The sequence below is a fragment of the Stomoxys calcitrans genome, chromosome 2, assembly GCF_963082655.1.
Source record: "Stomoxys calcitrans chromosome 2, idStoCalc2.1, whole genome shotgun sequence".
Classification (NCBI taxonomy): Eukaryota; Metazoa; Arthropoda; class Insecta; order Diptera; family Muscidae; genus Stomoxys; species Stomoxys calcitrans.
The window spans coordinates 102,113,726-102,137,719 of NC_081553.1; the positions used below are offsets into that span (position 1 = coordinate 102,113,726).

The 23,994-nt window shown below is 39.5% G+C and overlaps 1 protein-coding gene across 1 annotated transcript; it reads right to left on the minus strand.

Moving 5' to 3' along the window:
* Positions 1–5,362: 5,362 nt before the first annotated feature.
* LOC131994725 (multiple coagulation factor deficiency protein 2 homolog) lies at positions 5,363–6,431 on the minus strand (the record flags this gene model as incomplete). Its single annotated transcript, XM_059361565.1, has 2 exons — positions 5,363–5,773; positions 6,227–6,431. Coding segments are annotated over 2 exons (435 nt in total), but the record flags the coding sequence as incomplete, so codon positions are not given.
* Between the last annotated feature and the right edge of the window lie 17,563 nt (positions 6,432–23,994).

Sequence of the window (23,994 nt, forward strand, 5' to 3'; positions counted from 1 at the left end):
TTGAGCCCCTGGAAGCCGCAGTTTTTGTCCGATTTGGCTAAAATATAGCACATAATGTTTTGTTATGACTTCCAACGCCAAGTACGGTCTAAATTGGTCAATAACCAGATATAACTCCCTTATAAACCGAACTCCCGATTTGACTTCTTAAGCCCCTGGAGGCCGCAATTTTTGTCCGATTTGGCTAAAAATTTGTACCTCATTTTCTGTTATGACTTCCAACAATCATGGCAAGTACGGTCCAAATAGGTGTATAACCTAATTTAACTGCCGTATAAATAGATCTCCCGATTTGACTTCTTGAGCCCCAGGAGGCCACAATTTTTGTCCGATTTGGCAAAAAATTTTTGCATAGTGGTCTGTTATGGCTTCCAAAGTCAAGTAAGGTTCAAGTCAGTCTATAACCTGATATAGGTTAAGTTAGGTTAGGTTTAAGTGGCAATCAGCCATCTGACTCACATAGACGTTTTCGTCCATTGTGATACCACAGGAACAGAAGAAGGAATATGTCTTCTAGATCCTACTGTTGAACCATCCAGATCGCTTTTAAAAGCCCAATAAATTGCTAATGTTCACATTCGCTAAAACAGACAGGTTCTCTAAGATATGAGAACCTCCTTCTGACTGCTAGTGCGGGACACACACACAGTATGTGTTCTATAGCCTCTTCTTCTTCGATGTTCTCACAGCTTTTACAAAAGTCGTTAGTTTCAACCTTCTGTCTGTCAGCATGTTTTCCGATAAAACAGTGACCTGTCACAGTGACCGGACACAATGACTGAGACGTCTGCTCTAGCCAATGACAGCATAGCAGTAGACCTCTTCAAGTCTAGATTAGGCCACATAGTTTTGGAATGCTCAAAGCCCTCTCTTTATGACCATCTATCATTCGTTTTTCAATTTTCAAAATTTTCCAAATAATTCCGCAAATTTTGCACTTACCTTCTTTTACAACTTCATTTGACGAGTTTTCTGTACCTGAACACTAGCTACTGCCTTGAATCTTCATTAAAAGTAAATAAAATTAAAACAAATTTATTAATTACCAATAAACAATATTTTTATTTTTTACTTACCTCTGCCTTTTTGGATCCATTTTGATGTTTTGGCTTTTGTATCTTCATGTAACGACTGCTCTTTATAAAACAGCTGGCCTTTACCAAACAGCTGTTCAAAGTTGCAAATTTCTGCTGGCAAAAAAAGTCCCAGTAGAAATTTCCAGGTTCTCTATTTTCGAACTGTCAAAATTTGCTCTCTGTCGCACTCTCTTCTGCTGGCAAATAAAGTACGCGAACGACTTCCAGTAAAAATTTGTGGAAATTTGCACAAATTTTTGAGTTCCCAAACACAGCTAAAAATAGATTTGAGTTTGAGCGAGATAAGAAAAATTTAACTGCGGCACATTGTTGACGGTTCAAATAGCTGAATATTCCCCAGCAAATTATGGTCCCTTTGATGGAACGCGCACTTCTGTCGCTGTAGCTAAGCAAATTTCTAGTAGAGACCACGAGGCTGTTAATGAAGCAAGGCTACCTGATGGAACAGGTATATTTACAGAGCTCACAGCTATATATTCTGCAGTTTCCTTTACTCGAAAAATTTCCAGCACATTAATATGCAGAGATAGTCTTAGCACATCTTTGTGGAGTGCCCCCACTCGAAGATAAACAGGCCTATTAGGCAAATTCTTAACTGCAGGTTTTTTTTTTTTTGACAGAAATAAGGAAATCGTTAAAACGGCATAATATCAACGAGGTATAGACCCGAATTTTAACACCTTCAAATTTTAATTTAAACTCGGCAGCTTTTCTACACAAAGCGGGCGCACATGATCCCCGTTACCCGGCGCCTCTTTCTGTATATGGGCTTATAATAGTAATGCTATCCGTGTTACTCGTAGGCACGTCGATGTGAGTTGTCGTACTTTGATGGAAACAACGAATGACTCTCCTTGTCGCACAATAAATTGACATTTGAACAACCTTCGTTTGTTTACGTTAAGCCTGGTACTGACTTCAAATGTGCGGAAAATGTTGCTAAACATCAATTAAATTTTGTGAAATCTCACAATGTTTCCAACAGTGTTGCTAATTTGTTTAACACTCCGGTATTTTGCGCTTTCAGTAAATGGAACATTCTCTCCTCCCAAGGAGACAGATGTCTTGTACGCCCCCACGATGCCAATGAATACCGACAGGGTCTATGTTTTGGCATCCAAGTATTCTTCTATTTTATACACAAACTCGTGCAGGGCAGTCTCCATCGACCATCCCTTAACATAGGCATGCTGTTTGTTCGCTGGATGTCCTACTCTTTATCATCGTGTTCACAATGCGTTCCATGGTTTTGAGTAGAAAAGACGTAAGGCTTATAGACCTGTAGGCCTTTGGTGTCGCATAACTTGCCTTGCTGGGCTTGGGTATAAATACCACCCTTGCCTCCTGCCAGGATTTCGGAGTATATAAGTCCCAGGCACGCTGTGAGTAAGTAAGTTATTAATAAACTTTTCTTATAATAGTGTTGATGATGAGAAAGTACAGGGTATTGTGGCAGTGCTGATATAGGGGGCGACGAGGTGTGCACCAAGAGCAGCACTGAATGCGATACTTCATTTGAGACCTTTGCACTTGTACGTGGAGGGCGTTGCGCTGAGTACAGTCTTCCGACCGAGAGAGTCAGGAACTCTTACTCTTCGGATTTCGGGCATTCGTTTGTTTTGCGGTAGGCCGATGGCTTCGTGGGGCGACTACATGACATTGCCATTGCCAAACTGATCTTTCCTAGATGGCGATTTGCAGTTTGTCTTCTCGGAGAGGAAGTTTTGGGCTGGGGGCCTCCCGAACTTCTCTGGTCCCTCTGTACACACGGATTTATACAATATGAATGAGGGCACTGGGGCAGATGTTTTTCAAAATCCGTAGTGTCTTTCATATCCCTACAGAAAATAAAAAGACAACATTTCTTAAAATATTTAAACTAACAATTCTTGTAAACAGATGATTGTCATTGTTCGCTGCATTTATTAGACGTTTAAAATCCACGAAATTTGACAATGTTGCTAGCAACATGTTGAAATCATTTTGTAAAAAGTTTTATACCCTCCACCATAGGATGGGGGGTATACTAATTTCGTCATTCAGTTTGTAACTACTCGAAATATCCGCCTGAGACCCCATAAAGTATATATATTCTTGATCGTCGCGACATTTTATGTCGATCTAGCCATGTCCGTCCGTCCGTCTGTCTGTCGAAAGCACGCTAACTTCCGAAGGAGTAAAGCTAGCTGCTTGAAATTTTGCACAAATACTTCTTATTAGTGTAGGTCGGTTGGTATTGTAAATGGGCCATATCGGTCCATGTTTTGATATAGCTGCCATATAAACCGATCTTGAGTCTTGACTTCTTGAGCCTTTAGAGTGCGCAATTCTTATCAGATTGGAATGAAATTTTGCACGACGTGTTTTGTTATGATATCCAACAACTGTGCCAAGTATGGTTCAAATCGGTCTATAACCTGATATAGATGTCATATAAACCGATCTGGGAGCTTGACTTCTTGAGCCTCTAGAGGGCGCAATTCTTATCCGATTTTATTGAAATTTTGCACGTAGTGTTTTGGTATTACCTTCAACAACTGTGGTAAATATGGTTTAAATCAGTTCATGTTTTGATATAGCTGCCATATAAACCAATCTTGGGTCTTGACTTCTTGAGCCTCTAGAGTGCGCAATTCTTATCCGATTGGAATGAAATTTTGCACGACGTGTTTTGTTAGGATATCCAACAACTGTGGCAAGTATGGTTCAAATCGGTTTATAACCTGATATAGCTCTCATATAAACCGATCTGGGATCTTGACTTCTTGAGCCTCTAGTTTTTTTTATAGTGCGTTTTGACAACTGTTCGGGCGAAAACTCGAAGTCAGAACTAGGCTTTAACAGAAGTACCTAAGGTCCTGGAATTTCATCTACCTTGGGTTGGAGAGCTCCATATATGACATTTTTTTCTTATGGTCTCGCTAGAATGTGAGCCCTTACGTTCAGCGTCATAGGCGGACATGCTAACCTCTGGTGGCCGTGACTATGGATGCCTTAGCATAGGCATGTTGTTATTGTTGTAGCAGTACATTGAGGCGACAGCCCTTGCCAATGAAGAACTCCATCGGGCCAATCCGCTACGTACAACCGGCTGCCATGAGATTGTTTACCGCAGTGTTTTCATTACGTTCTCAAGTTCATAAATTGACATTGACATAAGTTTACATATACCATACTATAATCCTGGAAATTTTTAAATTCTTTTTTTCTTTATTGTTAGAAAAACACATGTTCTTTATTAAAAAAAAAGTATTGGGTTGCCCAAAAAGTAATTGCGAATTTTTCATAAAGTCGGCGTTGACAAATTTTTTCACAGCTTGTGACTCTGTAATTGCATTCTTTCTTCTGTCAGTTATCAGCTGTTAGTTTTAGCTTGCTTTGGAAAAAAGTGTAAAAAAAGTATATTTGATTAAAGTTCATTCTAAGCCTTATTAAAAATGCATTTACTTTCTTTTAAAAAATCCGCATTTACTTTTTAGGCAACCCAATATATGTATATGAAAATTATAAGTCATGGCGTGATTTTCGTTGTCAACAATTCAAGTATATAACAAATATTGGAAAAATTTTTTTAAGATAATAAAAAATAAGGAGTTATTTGGCACTAAATTTAATCAGGTATAGTTTTACTGCTTATTGTTTTTGGCAGACTCCGCTTCGCTCTTGCGGTATTCAGCATAATCGACATAGCCATCTCTATTGACATCCATGCTATTCAAGACATAATCAATAACATCAGCCAGATTTTCATCGGTATAGGTAGTGCCACTCTTTTCTCCAGTGCCGTTGTTTTCTTTCTTTTCCTTGTCGTCCTTGTCCTTTTCTTCTTCAACTAAAAGAATCGGAGTTTAGGGTAAGCGGAAATATTATGAAACTTTAATTTTGAAAATTAGAAAGATGCTGCAATGGAGACACAAGCTAGCCGCCTCACCCCACAACCATTGAAAGAATGTAGTAAAAACGTAGTAAAAATGACATGCTTCTTACAGTTATACCTCCCCAATTATGCATATGCTACTTTCATAAAATGTCATCTCAACTTTATTCGTTTTGTTTGTTTGTTTGTTTGTTGTGGTTGTTCGTTTTTAATGCATTTGTTTTAACAATTGCATATTTTTTTTTATTATTTTCTTTTGTTTTTGTTCAAATTTCTTAAACTGAGCTTTTTAAATCAGTCATTTTTAACATTTTTTTTTTTTAAGTAGAAAAAGAACCTAAAAACTTATGAATGAAATAAAAAAAAATAGAGAATAAAACACTAAAGATTGTGTAAAAAAATATATATAGATATTCGAAAAATGGAGCTATCAATTTGGAATTGTTAAGTAAGGGAGATAGGGGTCGTGGAGATTTCCAAGTTAAACAAGAAAGGTACATAAGAAACACAAATTTTGAGGGAAAAAAGGGAAGATGCTAAGTATTAGAAATCACACATAATGGAGCCAATTATGTCTGTTGTATTTGTGGTTGTTGTTGTTGTTGCTGCTGCTGCTGCTGTTGTTGCTGTTGCGATTTCTGTTGGGCCCTCATAAACTCTGGATAGTCTATGTAACCATCTTTCGAAGAATCGTCCATTTGCAAGATGGGATCAATTAAAGCCACCAGCTCTTCATCGGTGAAAATTTTTTCCTCCACATGAGGCTGTTGACCATCAGTACCCTCCTTACTGCCTTGCTCTTTAAATGTATTTTCATAGGTAGGTAGGTAGGTAGGTATTATAGATATGTCGTAGTTGAGTCGTCGTAGTACAAATTTGTCCATTTGTTGTTATGGTTAGAATGATGAGAGAGTAGGATCCAACCGTAAACCATTTTATGATAGACCCAAAATACCATTTACCATGTAAAAATGTTTAAATTTTGTTTGTTTGTTTATTTTTGCAATGGAGACAGATATAAATTCAACACAAAGAAGCACACATATTTTTTTCGAATATGTATGTGCAAATTTATGGCAATGGTAATGATGGTAATTAATGCGTGGAGTGGATAAAATATGAAAGTAAACAAAGAAAAAATCACAACAAATCCAATTTTAGTTTTTGAAATAAAGCTTAAGTGAATGCTTGAATATTAAAGTCATTTCATAAAAGTTGCGTGACTACTCAAAATTTTGTGTGTCCAACTTACCATGCCAATGTATTAAGGATTTGATTAATTCACAGCCATCTAGTTTGTTGTTGTTATCGGAATCGTGCATTTTGAAATAATGAAATTGCAATTCGGCTTCGGACATTTTGCTGGTATCGATTGGTACATGCAAATGCTCTTGAATATGCCTGGAAAATACGAGAATTTGGGAAATAAAGTTTAGATAGGTTATTGTTGGTGTTGTCAGGTGTCGTCAAGCTCCTGTGGGTTAGCAAGCTCATTCCGGTCCATAGGACCGATCGCCACGGGAACAGAGTGACCATTGGTTATTTAAAGGGGCCACCGTCCGCAGAGGTTGGCATGTCCGCCTATGACGCTGAACGCCTAGATTCGAATCCTGGCGAGACCATTAGAAACAAATTTTCAGTGGTGGTTTGCCCCTCCTAATGCTGGCAACATTTTTGAGGTACTACGCCATGTAAAACTTCCCCTCAAAAAGAGGTGTAGCACTGCGGCACGCCGTTCGGACTTGGCTATAAAAAGGAGGCCCCTTATCAAATGCAAATTTTGCCCATGAACATTCCACAAAGGAACAGGGGCAAACTTCTCACATATCAATCAGTGCATGCCGATTCAAGTTTAAGCTCAATAATAAGGGGCCTACTTTTTATAGCCGACTCTGAACGGCGACACCTCTTAAAGTTTAACATGGCACAAAAGCTCACAAATGTTGCCAGCATTAGGAGGGGAAAACCACAGCTAAAAAAATTTTCTGATGATCTCGCCAGGATTCGAACCCAGGCGTTCAGCGTCATAGGCGGGCTTGCTAACCTCTTCGCTACAGGGGCCTCCAAAGGCCTCTTATCAATTAACTTAAAAAATCTTTAATCGGACAGCACTCATTGATATGTGAGAAGTTTACCCCTGTTCCTTAATGGAATGTTCATGGGCAAAATTTGCATTTGCAAAAACCTGCCTTGTCATATCGAGCATCATAGACACTCAGTATTTGTGCAAGAGCTGGTACCTCCAGGCCACCTCACTGAGACTCTCCGCTCGATGGCGCTAATTTTCCGCGACTGCCGTTGCAACTACTCCGTAAAGAGCATTCCACTATCCGCAACCTGTGGACCCTTGGGATGTAGACCGCGTATCAAGCATTGGGTATATACTGCAGTTGTTAGACCTATAACCCTATATGGTGCTGTGGTCTGGTGGACGGCGCTTCAAAAATCCACCTACTGCTCAATACTAAACTGGATCCAAAAGATGGCCTGTTTGTGCATCACAGCCGCACTGAGGACGACACCATCTGATGCACTGAATGTAATGCTACATCTTATACCTCTGGACATTGTGGCTACCCAAATTACAGCGACCACTGCCGTGAGGTTAAGGGAGCTTTCTCATTGGTCATGTGGCGGCTACGGACACTGTGTTATCCTTGAAACAATGTCCGATGTTCCAGGCTGTGTGGATTACACTGAGCCGCTTTTTGATAAAAATTACTGCACCACTATTCCTGATAGAACCGATTGGAACTACGATATCCCTGGTAACAGAAATTATATAGACTTCTATACGGATGGTTCCAAACTAAACGACCAGGTGGGCTTTGGGGTGTACTCTAAAGATCTAAAAGTGGTCATATCGAAGAGGTTACTAAACTGGATCCAAAAGATGGCCTGTTTGTGCATCACAGCTGTACTGAGGACGACACCATCTGATTCACTGAATGTAATGCTACATCTTATGTCTCTGGACATTGTGGCTACCCAAATTGCAGCGACCATTGCCGTGAGGTTAAGGGAGCTTTCTCATTGGTCATGTGGCGGATACGGACACTGTGGAACCACTGATGGTTCCAATCTAAACGACCAGGTGGGCTTTGGGGTGTACTCTTAAGATCTAAAAGTGGTCATATCGAAGAGGTTACCCGACCACTGCGGTGTGTATCAAGCGGAGATCCTTGCAAATAAGGATGTGGTGGAATGGCTAAGATATAATGTCATTACGACGATTGGCATAAATATCTTCTCAAACAGGCAGGCAGCCATTAAATCCCTGGAGAACATATTTCTGAACACAAAAACCGCACTCGACTGTTGCACATCTCTCAACAAGATGGATGAACAGTTCAAAATTCACCTGTTCTTGGTGGCGGGCCACAGAGATATCCCAGGGAATTGTAAAGCGGGCGAGCTTGCGAAATTAGGAACTACCCTACACACTTCAGGGACACTGGAATCTGTGGGTATGCCTCTAGCGGCATGTAAGCTAAGTTTTCAGGACCAGGCCCGAAGGACAACGAATGATATATGGTCACAAAGAGGGGGCTGTGAGCATTCCAAAACTATGTGGCCTCATCTAGACTTGAAGAGGTCTACTGCTTTCTGTCATTGGCCAGAACTGACGTCTCAGTCATTGTGTCCGTCATGACAGGTCACTGTCTAATCGGAAAACATGCTGACAAACAGAAGGTTGCCTGCAACGACTTTTGCAGAAGCTGTAGGGACATCGAGGAAGAAGAGACTATAGAACACCTTCTGTGTGTGTGTCCCGCACTAGCAGTTAGGAGGAGTCCCACTTTAGGTTCTCATTTCTTTGAGAACCTGTCTGATTTCGCGGATGTGAACATTCGCAAGTTATTGGGCTTTTTAAAGCGATCTGGATGGTTCAACGGTAGGAAGTAGAAGGCATCTTCCTTCTTCTGTTTCTGTGGTAACACAATGGACGAAAACGTCTAAGTGAGTCTGATGGCAGACTGCCACTTAAACCTATTCTAACCTGTGGACGCGCCCGGTAGCTCGCAGCTAAGCTTCCGCTCTAAGATTGCTGTTCTAAGACAGTGTTATGTTTTTAGAAATTGTTATAAATAGGCCTAAAATTTGTCAGGATCAATCTTTTGTGCGAAGTGTTCGATACTCAGTAGTGTTATTTGGTATGGAAAGTTTTCTCCATATCAATGTCCAGAAACGGATTCATTTATGGAATTTTCCAAGCGGCGTTACACCCGATCTTGACACCAATAGCCATACTGACCTCCTTCTTACTTCATTTCAGTAATAGCCTCATCTTCTTACGATCCGGGTCACCACTTAGGATTTTCGCCGTCCTACCGACTGTTTCGCTGTTCCACAGTGTTCGGCGCCCATGCTGTTCTAAGATAGTGTTACGTTTTAAGAAATTGTTATAAATAGGCCTTCAATTTGTCAGAGTCAATCTTTTGTGTGAAGTGTTCGAAACTCAGTAGTGTGGAAAGTTTTCTCCATATCAATGTCCAGAAAGGGATTCATGTATGGAATTTTCCTGGCGGCGTTACACCCGATCTTGATACCAATAGCTATACTGACCTCCTTCTTACTTCCTTTCAGTAATAGCCCCAGGTATCCGAGTATCCCATCGGAAACGTCTTCCATTTCTTCTAGGTTTTCTATCGTCGCTTCATTATACCGCCATGGTATGAGCTGCTCCCATCCTCAACCCATTCTTCCATCACCTTAAGCTGCAGTGGCTACCTCACACTTAATCTGTATGTCAATAGGTCGGATATCTAGAATAGTCTCCAGTGCCCTAGTGGACGTGGTCCTCATCGCTCTGCCTATGCCAAGACAATATGTTCGCCGAACCCATTGTATTGTCGTTTTGTTGCATTTTTTCTCCATAGCAGTACACTGAACTACTGAGGGGTAAGTAAGTATTGGTCAAATCACGCTCCTGTAGAGCCAGGGGATTTCGAGCCTACGGCCCATCTACATATTGCCCAATATCTGTGAGCCTTCTCAGTACGCTGCTGAATGTGACACTTCAAATTAAGTTTCCTATCCAAAATCACTCCCAAGTATTTGAGGAAACGTGCTGCGTCAAATTGGCCCACCTTTGTCATTCTCGTGGATGGCCCACCTTTGTCAGTCTTCTCTGGGTTAACGAGACCCCTGGGTCTAGCCCAGTCATATGCCATATGCAAGACCCTTAGAAGTATTATAAGATCGTCTGCATAGCAGACAGGTTCAAATCCCTCCTCAGTCAGCATCAGTAATAGGTCATTTATGGTGGTGGTTGCTGTTGTTGTAACCACATTTTCATACGAAGGTGGCGATCCTCGTCAAGCCCCCGTAGGTGAGCAAGTTCGTTCCGGTCCAAGGGACCGATCGCCGTGAGAACAGAGTGGTCATTAGTTATTTATAGGAGCCAATAACTCGCCTTGTCATATCGATCATCATAGGCAGGCACCAGCAAGAGCTGGTGGCACCCGACCTATCATTGAGACTCTCCGCTCGGTAGCGCTGATTGTCCGCGACTGCCGTTGCAGCTACTCCGTGTGGAGCATTCCACAGCAGCAAGCTTCTCGCCATACAGATCGGACCTCAAAGTTCCAGCTTGTGTGACGCAGACATCTATCCCTTGCCGGGATTTATGGTGGTCACCCATAAAAGTGGCGATAAAATGTCCCCTTGTGGCGTGACTTTTGCCTTTTTCTCACTTATATTTATGTCATGGGACCCACAATAAATCCATGTTCCTTAGCATATGGTTTCTCAAGTCTCTAAGGTCCACCCGGTACTGGTCTAAGGATTGGATCAGTGTATCGGCCGCACATTGTCAATGTATACCGCCAATGGCATCGAAGGATTCTACTATTTTATGCACAACCTCTTGCAGGGCAGTCTCTACAGACCTTCCCTTGACATAGGCATGCTGTTTGAATTTGAGCAGTTCGCTGGATGTGCTATTCTTAATCATGGTATCCACGATACGTTCCATGCTTTTGAGAAGAAAGGACGTAAGGCTATTAGGTCTGAAGGCCTTTGGTGCCCCATAACTTGCCTTGCAGGGCTATTGGTATCATAACGGGACACATAGGACGCCACACATAGGACTACAAGATACCGGTACTTATGTGGGGACACAGTACCAGACATAAACCAATGTAGGGGAGTGGTATGGAAAAAGATTAAGGTTTTTGTAAGTAGCACGGAATTCCAAACTTAAAATTTTCTTTTTCGAGGTAACTTTTTAATTTTTAGAGCGCACAACAAGCCAATTACTGGCTTAGGTGTATGTCCATAGAGGAGTATTCGACCGGCTGCTGTGGTAATGAGGTTTCGGAATTTCCTCTCGGCCACTAGCACATTCAGGGGGTTGGCAGTTCGCTGAAGCGGCGATAGGTATACTCTCCGAAGTCAGCTCAATCGATCTTCTTCTGATTGATAAACGTCCTGAGCTCAGAGGTTATGAAGTCGGGTGGTCGGTCGATGGTGAGAATTATGGGGAGGTGGTCTGACCCCAAAGAGATGACGGTTTGGAAATGTCTGGAGGGGCTGCAATCGAAATGGCTGGCGAGCTGCTGCACCTCCTCATAATCCCAGTGGGGGCATTTACATTCACCGTCCAAATCGTGGAGCTTTCAATCCGCTCTGCCAAAGCTATGCCACGCTGGTCGTTACCTAGGGGAGAATGCCATGAAGTGTGATACGCATAAAAGTTCCCTGGAACCAGACGATTATGGCCAGATAATAACCCACTTATGTCGAGCTTGTAAACTTGGCCATTAATTGGGACACAGCTACCGACCGGCGGTATGTACATGTTGTATAGCTCTATCTCGGCAGTACCGGACCTGACTGCTATCCCCATGCACTCCATGTAGGGGTCACTAACGCCAGCCGCAGGCGAGATAGGTCTATACTGCACGGAATGGTGTATAACGAAGGCCAATCCCCCACCTCCATTCCTTGAGCGATCCTTACGTAGCACATTGTAGCCGTGACAACTGTGCAAGCTGCAGGTGTTAGTCAGCTTTGTCTCCTGGATCGCTGCGACCGATATGCTCTTCCGACTCATAAAATCTAGAATCTCATCAATCTTGCCACGCAGTCCGTTGCAGTTTAACTCCAAGAACGATACACTTCCCGGCACTGGCCTGGCAATAGTAGGGCTAGGGTGCTGTCGTTGCATAAATTGCCGTACGGGAGAAGTCGGGGGGGTCACATAGTCCGACGACGAGGATGCCGAAGGCGACGACGGCGACGCTTGTGACCCACTGCTGGCTATGTTCGCACAGCACCTAGCGACATAGCCAGTATGACTATACTCCCGTAGCGAAGTTAGGCCAGAGCAAGAACGGAAATGTACCCACTCCAAGCACCGGTTACACCTCACCGACAATGGAATGAAGATTCCATCGGGTCAATCCGGTGCGTACAACCGGCTGTCTGGGATGTGCCTCTCCCATGACGAAAAAAAGACGAACACGTACATTGAGGCGGCAGCCCTTGCCGATGAGGGTTCCATCGGGTCAATCCGGTGCGTTAAACCGGCTGCCATGGGATTGTTGTGGTAATGTATCTTTTTGAATAGAATATATCACATATACATATAAAGTGTTTTTTTAGTTATTATTTATGTAAGCATGTTACAGGCCGGTCATGTATATGATTACTTTACTCGTTTTTTTCTCCAAAGTGCAGTCGAGCTTAATGACCATGAGAATTATGCTACGCGAAAAGTTTTGATTATTCAAAAGTTACTGAAAAGAAATTGCCTAATCAACAGATCCTTGGCCATAGGCATAGCTATGTCATGGTCATTAAGTTCGACTCCACTTTGGAGAAACAAACAAGTAAGAACGTGCTAAGTTCGGCCGGGCGAATCTTATATACCCTCCACCATGGTCGCATCTGTCAAGTTCTTTGTGCAGTATCTGTTTTTAGACAAACAAAGTATAATGAATAAGGACGGAGGAGCAGCTACATCAAGTTATAGTCCGATTCGGGGCTCAAGAAGCGAAATCGGGAGATCGGTTTATATGGGAGCTGTATCAAGCTATAGATCGATTCCGACCATATTTCACACGTATGTTGAAGGCCATGGGAGGAGCCGTTGTACAAAATTTTTGCCAAATCGGATGAGAATAGCGCTCTCTAGAGTTTTAAGAAGTCAAGACCCAAGATCGGTTTATATGACAGCTATATCAGGTTATGGACCGATTTTAACCATACATGGCACAGTTGTTGGAAGTTATATCAAAACACTATGTGTAAAATTTCAGTCAAATCGGACGAGAATTGCACCCTCTAGGGGCTCAAGGAGTCAAGACCCAAAATCGGTTTATATGGCAGCTATATCAGGTTATGGACCGATTAGGACCATACTTGCCACAGTTTTTGGATATCATAACAAAACACGTCGTGCAAAATTTCATTCCAATCGGATAAGAATTGCGTACTCTAGAGGTTCAAGAAATCAAGACCCAAGATCGGATTATATGGCAGCTATATCAGGGTATGGACCAATTACGAACATACTTCGCACAGTTGTTAGAAGTGATATCAAAACACTATGTACAAAATTTCAGTCAAATCGGATGAGAATTGCGCCCTCTAGAGGCTCAAAAAGTCAAGACTCAAGATCGGTTTATGTGGCAGCTATATCAGGTTATGGACCGATTAGGATCATACTTGCCACAGTTATTGGATATCATAACAAAACACATCGCGCAAAATTTCATTCCAATCGGATAAGAATTGCGCACTCTAGAGGCTCAAGAATTCAAGACCCAAGATCGGATTATATGGCAGCTATATCAAGTTATGGACTGATTAGGAATACACTTCTCACAGTTGTTAGAAGTGATATTAAAACACTATGTGCAAAATTTCAATCAAATCGGACGAGAATTGCGGCCTCTAGAGGCTCAAGAAGTCAAGACCCAAGATCGGTTTATATGGCAGCTATATCAGGTTATGAACCGATTTGAACCTAACTTAGCACAGTTGTTGGATATCATAACAAAACACGTCGTGCAAAATTTCATTCCAATCGGATAAGAATTGTGCCCTCTAGAGGCTCAAGAAATCAAGACCCAAGATCGGTTTATACGGCAGTTATATCAAAACATGGACCGATATGGCCCATTTACAATACCAACCGACCTACACTAATAAGAAGTATTTGTGCAAAATTTCAAGCGGCTATCTTTACACCTTTGGAAGTTAGCGTGCTTTCGACAGACAGACGGACGGACATGGCTAGATCGACATAAAATGTCGCGACGATCAAGAATATATATACTTTATTGGGTCTCAGACGAATATTTCGAGTAGTTACAAACAGAATGACGAAATTAGTTTAGCTTTGCTGTAATAATCGAAATTGCTTCTTACCTAATGCTTTTCACTAGTCCTCGTAATGGCAAAAATTTTTTTTACTATTTGTATCAATTATCACCGTTAAAAGAACCAACCAAATTAAATTCTAAATGAATTTGTTAAACCTGTTAAAATGGACTATAACTTTTGACTTTACCTACACTCATTTGACCATTTACAATGACTTATAAAGACCGTCTAAAAACTTAAACTGTTACTACTGGTATGAATGCAACCTTCGTTGAAAGGCAACAATCACATAAAAAATCACAGTGCAATGACCCATTCAATAATGTGAAAACCCACGGAACGAATATCGTTGGCCCATTTGATAAAAAAATAACCAAATGGTTTAATGGTATGAAAGAAGTGGTCGAGATGATGATGAAGACGAAGGTGGATGATGTTGAAGATGAAGAAGAAGTTGGTGATGATCTCTCGATATTGCCACAAGACATTTGGTGCCAAGGTAAAAACGATATTACATGAGCAGTAGAGAAATGAGGTCTTACGGCCCATGAAAAGTGAAAAGGCAATATGTTTTACTCATCCCGCCCACCCCCAAAAACATTCCATTATACCACAATATATATATATATATATAACACCCATACTACCCACACTATCATATGCATACTTACAACTAATTTTTTAAGCATTTTACCATAACACATATCCAACATCATTATATGTACACATTTTCAGCATAGAACAATGATACATGCGATTTATTTTGATATTTCCATGATGTCTTAGTTTTCAAAGAATTGTGTGAGCTTTTTACCAGGGAAAGAGTATCTTAAAAAGTAAACAAGTTTTTAAATATTTTCTGCACTCGTTTCGTTCGCTAATGTGTCCTATTCCTCCTTTGTAATCAGCTGATATCCATGAGTTGGCTAACGAATCCTGTGCGAATATATCCATTTGCTCGTTTCCTACTGCAAAAACCACTAGGTTTTTGTCACTCGATTCGTACCCAATTCATGGAAATTGGCGGATTTGGAAAAATTGGCGAACGGATCTAGTGCCAAAAAGTTTGTGGTTTTTGACGGTTAAGGCGCTATTACACGGCATGTAGATGTCTTATGACATTTCACTTTTTTCATTCACGTGTAATTGCAAATGTTTGTCAAAATTGTCAATCTATATATGAATTATAAGTTTTGCTATCACACCTGTATGTTATTTTCGTATGACATAACCTTAAAATTTGAGCATAAGCTGATTTTTTTATGCGTAATAATTGTTAAAGTTGTGAGAAAGTTGGTTAAATCATAACTTTGTGAAAACAATTTAATTTGGGGTTGCTTTCATTCGACTTCCAACAAAAACAATTGATATTTTTCCTGACGATATTATAATTTAACAAAAATAAGCGATCCGACATTGAATTTTTTTTTTTATGACGTAAAATGCGCCTATGGAGGGCACAATTTTCATCCGATTGGGCTAAAATTATGTACAATGATTTCTCTCATGACTTCTAACTGACTCTATAAATTTGGCTTTGTTCGATCTTGTAATATGATAACTTGTTATACTCGTATTTATAAGAAACTTTTGATGAAACTAAGTAGACTAGCTTGTTCCTTTAATGTTGTTTGTTTGAAAAATATAATAAAAAAAAGTCAGTTTGTTGACAAAAGCTTTACAATTCAGGTGTGGGGTTCCCAAAAAAAAAAAAAAAAAAAAAAAATAAATAAAAAAAGAAGACTCAAAAAAAAAAATTTTTTTTAAATATGGATTCACGCCCTACTCGAGAAAGAATTCTTTCAGCTTTGAAAGCTTCAAATGTGGAATTTCCAGAAACAGCGTCAATTGCACAATTGAGAACATTATATGATTCTTTGCAAGTTAACGGTGGTCCATCAAAGCAGACTGAATTGCCTTCTGGAAATGTGGTTTCTTCTGATTCTGCTGGGAATTCATCTGTAACTGTCACTACAATGTCATCCAATACTTTGAATGAAACTCCCGTTATTAATTCCGCAACTGCCGATCCTGAAAATTTGCTTCAGTCATTTCAATGTAATGGTGAGTCCACAAATCAAACTGAATTGGTTCTTGGAACTGCCGCTTGTTTTTCTGCCGCACGGACTTCAACCGATTTAATATCTAGAAATACATTGAGTGTCGCTTTTAATAACAGCGAAATTGGCGTATCCTGTGCAAATCTTCGGCAAACACAGACTTCAGTGCCTCCTTCCGTAATTTCTTCCGTACCTTCCGTCTATAATTCTTCTGCTTCCGTTCCTGTAAATACAGTTCAAAGACAATTTCCTGGTACTTCAGGGACTGCTGCTTCTGTTTCTGCCGCCCGGACTTCATCAGTTATTTCCGATTTAATGAATACAAATACATTGGGTGTCGCTTTAAACAATAGAGCAATTGGCGTGTCCTGTGATGTTCTTCCGCAAACACAAACTTCCGTACCTCCTTCCGTATCTTCTTGTGTTGTTTCTTCCGTACCCTCCGTCAATTATTCCTCAGTTTCCGTTCCTGCAAACTTACTTCGAGGACAATTTTCTAGACCTTCTGTTCCATCACAGGTAACAGACCCTTTCATTCGTTCAAGCGTTTTATCCTGTGAAGCTGATGAACTAGAGAGTGAAATTAGAGTTTTGAGATTGAAGCAAGAAATGTTGGCTCTTCGAAACCAAATTGAATCTTTAGAAAACGGTGGAAAAAAGGTTTCTACAAATATCAATTATGACGAGCTCTCTATGATGGTTCCGAAATTTTCTGGGAATGATGGACGAAATATTGAAAAATGGATAAACTCTTTTGAAAACTACACTATAAATATGACTGACCAAGAAAAATATATGTGCTTAAGATATTTGCTGGTTGGAACTGCGCGAGAGTTCATGGAAAATTCAAATTACAAAGAATATAAGGAGTTGAAGAGATCGCTCTTAGACATTTTCAAGAGAACGGTAACGCAAGAAGAAGTTTATCAAAAATTGCGTTTGCGCAAGTTGAAGCCAACAGAGCCGTGTATTGCCTATATAGTAGCAATGCAAACTATTGCAGCAGAAGGCGAAATCAACGAGCAAGAACTGGTTGACATTATAATAGACGGAATGGAAGATAAAACCAACAACATATCCATTCTATACGGATCAAACTCATTACAAGAATTGATGCATGGAATAGATAGATACGAGAAACGAAGGTCAAAAACAGTCAGTACTCATAAAGAAGGCCGTGACAATACTAAAGGCATACGATGTTTCAATTGCTCTCAATTTGGACATATGAAGAACACCTGCAATAAGCCTCGACGTCCACCGGGATCTTGTTTCCATTGTTTCCAAATGGGACATTTTTACAAGGATTGTCCTAAAAGGATGAATGTTACTGCTCCCATATTTTGTAGTAATGATATTGTAGACACAACACGAATGGTAAGTGTGGCCTTTAAATATTCTTGTGGATCCAAATATACTAATTCTGTGAATATTTCGTGCTTGATCGATTCCGGTAGCCCAATTAGTTTGGTTAAGATGTCTTTATTACCGACTGGTGTGATACGTTCGAAGAATTTAATACCAACTTCGTATGTTGGAGTTGGCAATTCCCCTTTGAAAATATATGGAAATATTTCTTGTTTAATAAAATTAAAAAAATCGTCTAAACAAATAGAATTACTTGTTGTTCCGAACGAGAGCATTCATGTTCCAATGATTCTTGGACGGAACTTTATGCATGCATTTAATGTAAAATTACTTCAAGTCAAGGAAACTACGAATGATATAGAAGTATTTGAATCCACAAGAAAAATAAATGACAATAATAATATAACCTCGGTGTCTACACCATCTACGATAAGCAATTCTTATGATAGTCCTGTGAATTCCCAAGTGATACGTACGGACGATATTGATCTAAATCCTTTGTTAAATTCATTCCAGAAGAAGACTTTAGAAGATCTTATTCATAATCGTTATATAACTCCAAAGGGAATTGATAAAAAGTCATCTGATTATAGGATGCAGATTAAATTATCTGATGATATTCCAATACACTGCTCTCCCCGTAGATTGTCGGTTCGTGATCGTGAGGAAACGCAGAAGATTGTTAGTGATTTGTTAGAAAGGAAAATAATACGTTACAGCAATTCTCCATACACGTCAGCAATTGTGTTGGTAAAGAAAAAGACAGGGGAAACGCGGATGTGTGTCGATTATCGAGCGTTAAACAAAAAGACTATTAGGGATAACTTTCCTTTACCCCTCATCGAGGACTGTATTGAGAGCATATCAGGCAAAAAATGGTTTAGCCTCATGGATTTGAAGGATGGATTTTTCAACATAGAAATGCATAATGATTCAATTCCATACACTTCATTTGTAACCCCATTTGGACAGTACGAGTATTTGAAGATGCCATTTGGTTTAAAGAATGCTCCAGCAAACTTTCAACGCTTTATAAATGGTATATTTCGCGACTTAATAGAGGACCATAGAGTGGTTATATATATGGATGACATATTGATTGCATCCTCTGATTTCGATTCTCATGTTCAGACATTGGCGGTTGTACTTGGACGTGCTTTTGAGTACGGGTTACGTATCAAGTTAACTAAATGTAAATTTGGTTATCAGAGTTTAGAGTATTTAGGATACTTAATCAGCCCAAAAGGTATACGGCCGACAGAAAATCACTTGCGGGCTGTGAAACAAATACCAATGCCAAGGAATCATAGGGAATTACAAACTTGTCTTGGGTTGTTTTCCTACTTTAGGAAATTCGTTCCGTCATTCTCAAATATTGCAAGGCCATTGTTAGATTTGCTTCGTAAAGAGAAAAAATTCGTTTTCTCTGAAGAATGTGTAAAGGCCTTTAGTGAATTAAAGTCTCGTTTACTTCGGGCCCCAGTATTAGCTATCTATAACCCTAAAAGCGATACGGAGTTACATTGTGATGCAAGTTCTCATGGATTCGGAGCAATATTGATGCAGCGTCAGGATGATAAAAAGTTCCACCCCGTAGCATTTTTTTCAAAGGCTACAACCAATGCAGAATCGAGATATCATAGCTTCGAACTGGAAACACTCGCAATTATTTACGCGTTGCGCCGGTTTCGTGTGTATTTAGAAGGATTACATTTTACCATAGTCACAGATTGCAATTCACTTACAATGACCTTGAACAAGAGACAAGTTAATCCTCGGATATCCCGCTGGGCATTGGAACTAGAGAACTATGACTATTCTATCGAACACAGGAAGGGTTCTTCTATGGGTCATGTGGATATGTTAAGCAGATGTATAGAAAAGGAAATATCCCCTCATGTGGGATGTAACATGATTTGCTCTGTAGATTCGAATCAACTCGATGTCCAAATTCAACTGACCCAAGCTAGAGATCCTGTTATTAAGGACTTATGTAAACGTTTGGAAAAGGAAGAGATATGTGATTTTGACCTAATAGACGGTCTCTTATTTAAGAAAGTGGGTGCAACCGTTTGTTTATATGTCCCAAAGGAAATGGAAGATAATGTGATAAGAATGATACATGAGAAGCTTGGACACCTGGGGACAGATAAATGTTATTATAAGATTCGAGAGAATTTTTGGTTCCCAGACATGCGCAATAAGATAGATAGCTTCATTAAGAATTGTATAAAATGTATCATTTATGCTGCTCCAGCTAGAATAAACCAACAGAACATGTACAGCATTCCAAAGGTGGCGGAGCCATTCGATACGATACACGTGGATCACTTCGGACCACTTCCATCATTAAAATCGAAAAGAAAACACATTTTAGTGGTAGTTGATTCTTTTACAAAATTTGTTCGACTTTATCCTGTAAATTCGACGAGCACTAAGGAGGTTTGTTGTTCTCTCGAAAAGTATTTTAGTTATTACAGTAGACCAAGACGCCTAATCTCGGACAGAGGATCATGTTTTACGTCATTGGAGTTTTCTGAATTCATTTTGAAAAATAATATTAATCATGTTAAGGTGGCGGTTGCCTCTCCACAAGCAAATGGGCAGGTTGAGCGTGTAAATCGTATTATTAAGTCCATGTTGAGCAAATTGAGTGACCCAATAGATCATTCCGATTGGTCATTGAAATTGTCCCAGGTGGAATATGCTATCAATAACTGTGTTCACAGTTCTACAAAGGAAACCCCAGCGAAGTTACTCTTTGGAACGAATCAACGAGGGGTGGTGGTAGATAAGCTGTCGGAATATCTAGATGAGAAAATGGGTAATGAGGAGAAACTAAATTTGAGGGATATGAGGGTTAAGGCATTGAATTCTATACAGCGATCTCAGAACTACAACGAATTATACTTTTCCAAACATCATGAACCGGCAAAACGTTACGATGAGGGTGATTATGTTGTTATTATGAATATTGACAATACAGTTGGGAAGAATAAGAAATTTTGTGAAAAATATCGTGGTCCCTACATTATTGAAAAAGTATTAGATAATGATCGCTACGTTGTGAGAGATGTTGACAATTGTCAACTGACACAGATCCCATATAAGGGTATAATTGAAGCAAAGCGACTTCGGAAATGGTTGACACCTAGGTTATAGATTTATGTTATTGGTCACACTTATATAATATACACAATTTTTATATCATGATTGTGGGCAATCATATTGTCAGGTTGGCCGAACTGTAATATGATAACTTGTTATACTCGTATTTATAAGAAACTTTTGATGAAACTAAGTAGACTAGCTTGTTCCTTTAATGTTGTTTGTTTGAAAAATATAATAAAAAAAAGTCAGTTTGTTGACAAAAGCTTTACAATCTGTACATTGAATTTGCTTCTATATAAATGGATTTTCTGATTTTTACTGCTCATTTTTGTTTGAACTATAGATGATGGGAAATTAACGATAGCATCGACACTGTCGATATTTATTATTAGAAATATCGAAAATATCGCTTGTTGCGATTATCGATAGTTTGTTTGCCAGCTCTAATCTGTGCTCCTTATATAAAAGCTTATCTCTTTCCATTCTATACACCTGAGTTGGTTGAAGAATGGCTTCGTATCCGGTAAGGAGATACGGGAAAGGAAATAATTCGACGTCTCAGATATTTCATCGCCTATGTTTCGTAACGACACCAAAAGTCATATTGATCTTTTCCTTACTTACCCTCAGTATTAGCCAGGATTCACGGAATAAGAATAAGCCAAGCGATCAGCCGACATACAATTTTTGGCAGTACTTGGTCAATGATAATGTCAACTTGTTCTCTTTTTACATTCATTCTTTGTTTACATTTTCTCCTATTTGATAACATCCGTAATGATGTTCATGGGGCCTATCCACTTTATGTTTTCGCAGGTGACCTAACCTTCTATTAGTGAATCCTGAGTATTACCTTGATTTGGTGGCATTTTGGATCTTACCATAGAATTTTCTTCTTGTTGGGAGTCGAAACAAAACGTCACTTGCAAAATGTCAGTCAAATTATATAGTAAATGCGCTCTCTATAAGCTCAAGAAGTCGAATCGGTTTATATCGCACGATTTAGCCCATTTACAATCCTAGTCGACCAATAAGAAAATAGTATTTGTGAAAAAATCGCATAGCTTAACCCCTTCAAAAGTTCGAGTGCATTCGACAGAAAAACAGACAGACGGACACTGCTAAATCGACTTGAAAAATCAAGACGTTCAAAAATATATGTACATACATACTTTGTTGGGTCTCCAGATCAATAGTTCAATGAGTTACAAAGGAAATGACGAAATTAGTATACCCCATCCTATGGTGGAGGCTAAAAAAACACAGACCCATAATGAAGTCCTATTACATATTCGATATGTCAGGAATTGATTGCTAGCAAAGACAATTTTATTTCGATTTTAAAGCTAATCAATCTAATCATCCAATAATTAGTAAAACTATAAGAAATATTTTGTTTTCGCATTTGACAGATATTAAATAATTATCTACTTGTTATATTCACTTGCCATTTGTTGTATTTGTATTTGCTCACACTTTTGTTGGCAAGTTCACTGAATTCCAAGCTACAAAAAACGCAATGTCCCTACATCACACTTAAATTGTGAAATTCAATTCACACGGACGCACACACACACACTTAGACACAAGCACCCACCGAAGCAAATATAAAAGCAACAAACCATGCATTTTCTCTCAACATGTATACTCGCCCATTTCTCTTCATTTTTTACATCTGGTGTTGTAGCTGGCCAATCAAAACTAGTTTCTTTGTTTAAATAAACCAATCATAGGCATATCAAAATTTCATATACATGCCTACTTAGATTTGTCTTGTTTTTAATTGGTCATTAACACGGTTAAGTTTTCTGTTTTTGATTTTTTTTTTTTTGGATAATGCAGTCACATTGGCGTTGATTGTTTGATTTGTATGATAAAGAAAAGTTTAAACGAATGTGGTAAAGAAAAATTTTTAAAATGGGCGCCATTTTCTTGCGTTTTTCAAAATGGTGGTTCATATGTCACGTCAGCTTCTGCTGTTGCTCTGATCTGGTATTCTTTGTACGATCGTTTTGATCAACATACATATGTACGTATGTAAGGTGTTATAATATGACTAATGAAAAGAGGAATGCGTTTTTACACCACCTTACTATGGAGGTGGTTGATTAGTTTGTTTTGTTGGGATGATTACATTGAGGATTCAGATGTCATATACACAATTTACTTACCAACATGGTGCATGCATGTTGAAAATCTTAGGGCTCTGTGTTATAAGTATAATATTATAGTTAGGCAGGCAATAGAAGAGTTTGGACTCTGAAACTTCCGTTCTCGCCCCCCAGCCTCGGGCCATACATATAGCAACAGCTACCAGTTGCCATTTGTGCTCCGCCTGGTATACATTTTCAAGTCAGGCATTCGATCATCCCATTCACCCACAGTCACGACGCCGATCACTGGTTTAGGTGTATATCCATAGTTCCATGGGGCGGACTTGTATTCACTCCCTCTGTTCAACCTTACCACCCCCAAAGTTGTCTTAATTTCCATTTAGCCCAAAATACCATTGATGCGTATCAAAGCCCTGCACAAAACCATTCATTGGTGACTGTTTTTGATGAACTCGTGATCACTGATCCCACATGATGTTGTATTTCAAGACTGTTGAAGAGCGAAACGCTGAAGATAGAGTAAAACGAACAAGTTCCTTTTGAGTAGATAATCTTGAAAAACAGCCATAATTCAGTACTTGGGAGTATTTTTATCTCGAATTCATAGCCGCTACAGTTAGTTATGAGAAATTATTCGCTATATATGGAGGTTATTAATTTTGAAATTGTACTAAAAGAGTTCTCAGGACAAACATTTTTGGGCCCTTTATATAAAGGCCTAACGGAACACAAAGCATCCCCATCTTTTGCGATATAACCGAGATTACTTCAGCGGTAAACAACTTCTCTCCAAAGAGATGTGCGGCACGCCATTTGGACTTGGCAATAAAAAGGACATCCCTTATCATTGAACTTAAACTTGCATCGCACTCATTGATATGTGGGAAGTTTCCCCTTCTGCCTTAATAAAATGTTCATTGGCAAATTTGAATTACATTAATAGAAGTCCAAAAACATAAATTTCGAACGCCTGAACCCCAAAACCTCAAAAAGGAAAAACATAAAGACCGATCGGTATTACATGATATCTAAAT